The sequence below is a fragment of the Gallus gallus genome, chromosome 27 (genome assembly GCF_016699485.2).
Source record: "Gallus gallus isolate bGalGal1 chromosome 27, bGalGal1.mat.broiler.GRCg7b, whole genome shotgun sequence".
Classification (NCBI taxonomy): Eukaryota; Metazoa; Chordata; class Aves; order Galliformes; family Phasianidae; genus Gallus; species Gallus gallus.
The window spans coordinates 1,927,112-1,935,339 of record NC_052558.1 but is presented as its reverse complement, the minus strand read 5'-3'; the positions used below and the strand labels follow the sequence as shown (position 1 = coordinate 1,935,339).

General features: G+C 51.4%; 1 protein-coding gene across 1 annotated transcript; it reads right to left on the bottom strand.

Moving 5' to 3' along the window:
• Positions 1–3,659: 3,659 nt before the first annotated feature.
• Positions 3,660–7,828, bottom strand: LOC425470 (zona pellucida-binding protein 2-like). The gene is made up of 10 exons (XM_430256.7): positions 7,668–7,828; positions 7,514–7,573; positions 6,948–7,052; positions 6,369–6,512; positions 6,000–6,212; positions 5,759–5,859; positions 5,496–5,667; positions 5,049–5,231; positions 4,555–4,636; positions 3,660–4,157 (listed from the first exon to the last, which is right to left on the bottom strand). Exons 1-10 carry the CDS (start codon positions 7,798–7,800, stop codon positions 3,824–3,826), a joined length of 1,527 nt encoding a protein of 508 aa, XP_430256.4. The 5' UTR covers positions 7,801–7,828; the 3' UTR covers positions 3,660–3,823.
• Between the last annotated feature and the right edge of the window lie 400 nt (positions 7,829–8,228).

Sequence of the window (8,228 nt, the reverse complement as noted above, 5' to 3'; positions counted from 1 at the left end):
ATTGGAAGCAATATGTGATAACAGCAGGAGTCTGGGCCTGCAGAATCAGAACATAATTTTAATTGACTGCTGGCTTAAGCTGGATTAAGCTAAAGCAAGTTTGTGGTTATAAAGAAAATAAGGAGCCAATGGATCTCAAGTACAGATGAGATCACAAAGTTAAACCAGGGCAGTGTGATTTCAACTTAAATTCCTTAAGAAACTGTAACTTAAGATTATTAGCTAATAAACTTGAGAGAAGAAGGGTAAAAATGCAGTTAGCTACAACCTTAATATAATCAGGAATTCCTACAGGGAATAGACACTGCTGTGGATAAGTGACATGTGAGAATCACTGAGACACAGGTGTTCAAAACAATGATTGAATGGGCAGGAGCACACAGGTCTTGAGCAGCTAAAGGGAGAAGAGCAAGGAGAAAAGGGGAGGTGGAAGTGGGGGAGGAATGGGAGGGTGAGAGGAGGATGAAGCACTGGGAGAAGGCGTAGCACCACATCTTACAGCACAGCCCTTCCAACCCAGGAGCTGGGAAGGGCTCCTACTTTGCCCAGAGGTGGATGAGTGGAGCACAGCCCACTGGGAGCTGTGTGCAGGGTCAGCAAAAATCCCTTCTCAGGTGCAAGAGAACAGACAGCTCCTCACCAGTGCCTTCAGGCACTTCTCCGAGCAGCAACATATGCTAATCAAAAGCCAGAGCTTCGTTTTTCTGCCTTTAAACACATCCCATCCCAGGGTGTGGAGGCTGTGAGCAGTCTGGGGGGCTCTTATGTTGCTCAGCAGGATTGGTTCCTCCAGCATGAATGATTGCTTCAGAGCTGCTCTGATACTAGAGCTGCCATACAGCACCTCCAAGACATGCCCTGCATCCAGGAGAGCCACCTAATGAGACATCACAGCAGTGGTCCCACTGGCACTGACTGAGGAAGGGAGCTGGGCTTCAAAGGATGCCACTGAAGAAATATCCCCATGCCATTAAAATCCACCAGCCCCTAAGTCTGCAGAGCTCAGGGCTGGGAGAGTAGCCTTGCCCAGAGGGGCTTATGGCAGGGATCAGTGCTGCACTGTGGGGCTTCCACATTGCCCCCATGTCCTCATGGAGACACCACGGTCCCTCGGTCCTCTCAGGTCCCAACAAGGGCTCAATCCTAGCAGAGGGTGCTCTGGTGTAGGAGAGCATCAGCAATTGCTGCCAGCAACCAGAGGTTGTCATGAATACCAATATGCAACCACGGACGGGTCCGATCGTGCTCTGCTCATCCCTGCCCCTCCAGTTGGGTGAGATGAACAAAAAGATAAGGCAACAGGCAGGCTGAAGCTTTCCCTTTGGGGCTGTGACCTCCAGAAGTTGTTACCAACACGGGCAGGCTTCACCAGGCTCTGATTTCCAGAGAGAAACATCTCCCAGACATAAAGCTGAGGCGTGGAGATGTTTTGGATTTCCCATTTGAAGCCACTGTTTCCATTTATCCCACACCTTTCCTGGTTTTCCTTCTGGCTGGGTTTCCCACTCAGTGTTCTACTTGAACTTCAGGACTGTCAGAAAGCGAGTTCTTGGCCAGAATATTTTCCCTTAGAAACTGGTAATTAAAGAAGGACCTTTGAGAGATGAAACTTCAATTCCCAACTTACTTCTGAAGAGCTTCCCTTACATGCACAGAGTTGCCCTGATTTAACGTAAGACCTTTTAGGATACAGCATAGCTGAGATCTACCACAAATAGGAATATTTTTCAAGATACTGCTTGCAAACATAGCATAATTAGTTATAACAATCTGGTCAAATAGCAGTGTGGGCTGATGATTACAAATGATTACACTGCTGCCATTTACTGCCTTACCACCCCATGCCAACAATCCCTTTGGTATTCCAGAAACCCAATGACCTCTCTCTTAACTCCCAGCCCAGGGAAGCACCTAAACACATGCTGACACAAACACCCTCAGGTGTTGAGAATACCATGCGTGCTAACACTCTTCTGTCCTAAATGTAGAGCAGAAGCAGCATGGTTTCCATGTTCCCATGGAGAAGCAGACCTAAGAAGGCAGTGGGACGTGAGACAGAAACACTGCAGAAATCCACTGGAAGGGGCTTTTGACCAACCCCAGGACAGAGCATGTGGGCCAGACCTCTGTACTTGATGCATGTGTGCTTGCAGCTGAGCCCAAACTCCCTCCATGGGGAACTCTTTGAGCCTTGCTGGAGGAGCCAGACCTTGGCACAGGGAATTCTGCTCCCACGCTCCTTGCCCTTGACTGCAGGGTCAGCCCATCTCTAGAGGCAGCTCCATGACTCCCACCCCCACCCCCCACCACAGACCTGCTAATTATGCTCATCTCAAGATCAGTCAGAAGGAATTTGTTCCCTCCAAGCTGGGCTGTGGAGCTAAGTTGGGCAGCAGCAGCTGCTGCCTCCTCATCCCTGACTGTGCCAAGGCAGCAACCTCCTTACGTGTTGCTGGATGTCTCTGACACACGCATAGCATCGAGTGGGCATTAGTGTTGCCTCGTTAACTTGATTGTGTTTTGGACTGCAGCCCTGCGGGTTCATTCAGAACAGGGCTGCAAATTCTTTTAGGGTCTTGCAGAGGAAAGAAGCTGAGAGTGACTGTGGTGGCTGACCGTGTCCAGACTCTAAGAACTTCGGTGGTCTCCAGACCCATTGACTCAGACAGCCACGCACAGCCTTTCCCACCACCTCCTCCAGCTTTACTCTATATTGCTGCTCCCCCTGCCTCACAGCCCAGTGTTCCCATCATTGTTTTCTCCCTACCTTCAGCATGCTGACACCCAAGCTGCATTCAGTCCCATAGAGCATCCTAAGAGCTGGAAAAGGACCAAGGGGAGAATACTACTGAGCTTTATAGCTGACCAGCAGCCCTCCTGCCTGCACCTCCCAGCTGAACACTGGGAGCCTCAGCCCCACAGACATCACACACACCTGTGCCCTATTCTGCCTCTTCCCCATTGGGCTCTTCTCCCCACCCTCATCTCTAAGGCAGTATCTGATATCCCTTCCCAAGTACTGCTGGGCCAGCAGGTCTGCTGGCTGTGGGCCTCAGCCAAGACTTTCCAGCACACTTTCTGCTAAAGAAGTTTCTTGGGATGGCTCAGTGCCCTGAAACTACTTTACGAAACACAAGGTGTGGAGTGGAACCGATGCCCCTACTCTGAGTCTGCTGCTTCTACTCCGAGCAGCAGAACCAGCCCCTTTCCTTGTGTGGTTTTTGAACCCAGAGCTCATTTTTATTAACCACCCATTGCTGGAGCGATGCCTCTCGCACTGCATTGCTGCCCTCTCCTGGAGTACCAACAGCTGCCAGGCTCAGGAAAGTTTTAACTAATGATGATCTCTTCTCCAAGGCCATGAAGTCGGGAATCCTTCCAAAAGATCTGCATGCCAAGGTTGGCTTTGGAAATGAAAAGCTCTGAGGCTGAGCTTTCTCCTGTCCTGAGTCATGTAACCTGGATCCCAGCAAATGATTTGGAGTTTACAAGGGGTAAAGAAGGGAAGCTGAGTGCAAGGTATAGGACTGGCTCCCTGTCTGGGGAAGGATGCTTCCTAGGAGTAAAGACAAAGAGTTCCTCAATCTGTATGCTAGGTCCACCCCCTTGTAACCTCCATGTCTCTCTGTGTCTGGCACATCCAGTGTTGGAGAGAGATGTGAATAAAAGCCAATCTTTATAGCAAAGGGGATAGTTGTAGTCAGAGCAATTTGGGAAGACAAATTCGATGAGGAGAAATGCGTCCCTGTTCTTCAGTGCTGGATATGTTAGCCTGTGTGGAGTGGGTGGAGGCACACACAGAAAGCTGTAAGGATGTTCTCCCTCAATGCTTTTGGCCTGCATTTGTGGAGGGAACCTCAAAAATGGACATTTTGTCCTCCAGTTCCAGCACAGCAGGTGTGTCATCACTCACAGCAGCAAGGCTCGGGGTCCTGGGAGGGGTGAGTTCTCCATGCAGGTACTCCTCTTCACCCTCCTGAGATGTGTCAGTTTCGCTGGTCATGTTGAGAGCTGTAGCAAAAGGACGAGCCTGGGGGCTCTGCCTGGGGATCCTGCAGAACTTGGTCACTTTCTCCATGGTCTTGGTGATTCCTGCCATCTTGGAAGTCATTGGTGATGACAGCCGGTACTGTCGTTGGTACCAGTAGCAAGAGGCACTACAAAAAGACAGAGATCCAGAGTGAAAGATGGGATCTCCGTGCCAGGAACCAGCACCAGAGCCATGCAGCCACCCAGCACCACCCTCAGGGCCAGGATTCCCCAGGGCCATATCCAACAGCCCCCTGTAGCAGGGGGTTGGAACTAGATGACCTTAAAGGTCCCTTCCAACCCAAACCATTCTATGATTCTATGAGGCTCTGTAAACTGTTGCCAATGGTTATCCCCTCCACCGGTATTTGCACCCCTGGACTAGCATGCTGTCTTCTGCTGGTGTCACAGTGATGGGCTCAGGAACTCCTTCGTCTGTTCCGAAGAGGAATGTAGAGCTGGGGGACCAACACCAACAGAATGACATCAAAATGCCTCATGCTGAGAAAAGGGGCTGAGACTTACAAGACGAAGAGCAGGTTGGCAGCTATTACTAGTGGCAAGACGATAAGGAGCAGAATCGGGACCTTGCGAATGATGGCGTCAACTGAGGAGAAAGAGAAATGCATGGATTTACCTCAAAGAGGGAAGTCCCATTGGTTCAAGCCCTGGGGACAACCCTGGTGTTAGTCTCCCCAAACACCAGGGATAGTGGGACCTACAGTACTCCAAGCAGTGAAGTCAGCAGAGCTCAAAGGGAAGTTGGGAACACCAAGGTGAAGGGAGATCTGATTGCTCAGTGCCTGGTGAGGGGGGCAGTGAGGAAGATGGGGTCTCCTCGGGGATAATGATGGAAGAGACAATAGTTTCCTTTTTCCAAAGGGACCCTTAAGGTCAGTAGAAGTTGCTGTGGCCAACGTATTTGGGCATCTGCTCTGGGGTCCCACTACATTGCCTGCCCTGCATTGAGCCATCCAGTCCCCTCCCTGCCCTGCTCCACCAGCAAATGATTGATGTACCCTGCTTTGTCCTTTCCTCCTTCATGCAGTCTGTCATGGATCTGGCGCCCAGGCCCTGGGTGATCATGCCATCCTTGCAGGGAGTGCAAAATGCCGCCCCATAGATCATAGTGTAGGTGCCCATGGGGCATAGTGAACACTGCGTGTTTGTAGAAGGGCTGAACGTCCCGGGTGGGCATACAACTGAGGAGAGAACACAAAGAAAGTTCTTTCTGAGCAGCAGTACCAGCTGCTTGATACAGATATACTCAACCAAGAGTAAAAAAAAAACCACCAATCCCTAGTGATTTATGGCTTGGAATTACCCCTTACAGCACATTCCCCAAGCTCAGTGTGCATAGAAAGAGCAGTAAGGACCTAGAAACAGAGATTTGCATAAGAAGGGGAAGGGGCAAGCAGGGCTGAAAAGCAGAGAGAGAACCGAATGGTGGTGGACTCTTGGCTCACCGCAACACTCGAGACACCTTTGCAGCTGCTTGGTCTGCCCATAGCCCTCGCTGCAGTTCTTGATCTCCAGGAAGCCAATAAACACAGTGATGAAGGCAATTCTGGAGGTATCAGGCCCAGCGATGTGGAAGATTACGTGCTGCTTGAAGAACTTGGTAATGGCATGCTGGACCTGGGGAGGGGGCCAAGAGAGGAGCTGAGCCCTTGCTGCAGAGAAAACGTCCTCTAACCACCACAGCAGCTGCAGTGGTCCCAGGGCTCACCTTTTTGAGGCTCTGCTGGGCTGTTCTGCGGTAGCAATCTGCGTCCACCTCCACGCCTTGGGGTTTGCATTGTTCATCCCAGTTGGGCCCGAAGAAGGACACTAGAGTACAGAGAGTCAGCAGCACAGCTCAGGCTGCTGCAGCTCCAGTAGGAGGCTGGCAAAGCCCTGAACACCTCTAACATTTAGCCATCACTTTCTTGCAAGAATCCCTAATTTCAGAAACTACGGAGGTTATTTACCTGTTAGCTGTATTTGGACAACGAACTCATTTGAAGGGTTGTCTGCTGAGGGGAAGCAGGTGCTGGTCTCAGGATGGATCTTGCAGTGCTGCTCGACCTCCAGCTGCTTCAGCCTCTCCAGTAAATCCCACAGGAACATCTTGGTCCACTCGTCTTTACAGAGCTTGCTATGGAAGATCATCAAAGTCTCCAGGCCTCCAAGCACGTGGTAGCCTATAGGAAAAAGCCCTAAAAGGTGCCTGGTTCTTCCTCCTTGTCAAGAGGGAGCTCTCTCAACCAGAGAGCTGAGCTCTCTCCTCTCCCCCCATGGCTCCTCCACCCCTCCTGCCCTCACTGGGTTGCCCTCCTGCTTTTTAGCATAGGACTCACCCAACACTCTGTAGTGGAAAGTTTGGGACACAGGGAGCCCATGCTCTGTGTAGGAGATGGTGCAGGAGTAGTTGCCACTGTCAGCTGCTTGGAAGTTCTGGAACAGGAGATGTCCTTCTTCAGTGACTGAGAGCAGCTTGGGGTCTAGTGCAGGAAATTGAGGGGTTGAGAGATCTCCAGGAATTGTGCTGAGCTGTCCCAGTCCCTGGCTGTGCCATGTTCTCCTGGACTGTCCTAGAGTTGCTCTCCTCAAACCACAGTGAACACTCTACAAGAACTCCCAAGTCTGTTCTTTCCCTTCCTTCTCTGATGAGGTATTGAAGAGTAAGGAGGAAGAAATCAAGATTCACCAGTGCCCTCTCCTCTGATAGTGATGTCCCCGTCTATAAAAGAACCACCCAAAAGCCTGAAAATATTCCTAACCAAACCTCTCAGGACCCCCAACACCCACAGTCTCATGAGGTCCCAGCCCTTCCTTGCTTTTCATTTGCTCCACAAAACTTTGCATGGCTCTTTCCCCTCCTACCCCTCTCTTGCCTCATGGTAGCAGAGCCCATTGTGGCTGAGTGAGGACCTTACCTGGCCTGTCCCGCACCCACTGGTAGGTGGGATTGGCCACCTCCAGTTCAATTGTGCTGCAGGGCAGTGAATACAGGCTGCTGTCCATGTGGATGAAGACGTCACCTAAGCCGGAGAAAGAGAAGCAAGAGCTGGGATGTGTTTCAGGTGTTTCAGGGCATTGAGGAGAAACAGACATGGGGGTGAGGAGAGAGGAGGATGTGACGTCCTTTGAGAACCTGTGTGATATCTGAATGCACCCAGCCCCATGGAGGACCATACTGGAGGGAGACCTGAGGATGCTTGTGGGCTTAGTGCAAATTAAATGGCAGGAGCTGGAGGTATAAGTGGCAAGAAGTGAGGCCAGAGCTGATGGAGAAGACAGAGCCAGACTGGGACAGCTGTGCTGGTGCTGACTGCAACTTGGGAAGTCACATCCTCTGCCCGGGTTGTTGGCAGAGCAGGCAGAGGGAGAGGCTTCTCTCATCAGAAACCTGGATGTTGGCTGGGAGGGGGGGCTGTTTAACCCAGGAAGGAGCCCCCTGGAGGGGTCAGGGAATTCCTGCAGGAAGGTGTGGAGATCTCACCCCCCTGGTACTCCCAGCTGGAGTGGGCAGGCAGGTCCTCAGGCAGGAATGCTGGCTGTCCTAGGAGCGAACAGAGGGGCAGTGCTCAGTGCAGAGGGTTCTCCTCTCCAAATAGTCAGAGCAGAATAAATCCACCTCCGTGCTATCCACTTACCTGAGCAGCTCCAAAGGACTAAGGTCAGGATCCCCATGGTCCCCAACAACCCAGGTGCCCCAAGGCCTGGACAGAAGCATGGTGCACAGAGCATCCTGCCTGGCTGTGCAGTGCGGGGGCATCCAGTTACCATGGCAACGAGGAATCCATTGCATCCTCCATCACCTTAGTGATGGTTCAGAAGCATGACAGTGGGAGGTCTCCTGCCCAATGCCAGGTCTCCTGCCCACCTTGGTGGCATTCTTGGTGCTTGGGCTCTGTGGGGAACATGGACCTTCTTGGGATCATCAGTGGGCAGGGAGGACCTGTGGAAGTACAGCTGGGAACATCCTAGAAGAAGGGCTGTGGGTCTGCAGGGATGTGGCCAAGAGTGATGATCAGAGGGAAGAAGGAGGAGATAGAAGATGAGAGTGCTACGCAAAGCTTTTTGTTTGGTGGAAATCCTATAAGAACAAGAGGCAAGTATGTCCCAGAAAGCCTAGATGAGAGTTTGTGCTATATCTCAAGGCAATCTCTTGGTTCAGAACTGAATGTCGTTAAAGGGGTGTGTTTCCTTAATGT

Bases quoted from the DNA above. Each gene is read 5' to 3' on its own strand.
- LOC425470 (XM_430256.7), bottom strand. From the start codon at position 7,800: ATGGTAACTGGATGCCCCCGCACTGCACAGCCAGGCAGGATGCTCTGT. The intron at 7,574-7,667 runs GTAAGTGGATAG...GTTCGCTCCTAG, and splicing joins AGTCCTTTGGAGCTGCTCAG to GACAGCCAGCATTCCTGCCT. The intron at 7,053-7,513 runs GTGAGATCTCCA...TCTCCGGCTTAG, and splicing joins CAGCTGGGAGTACCAGGGGG to GTGACGTCTTCATCCACATG.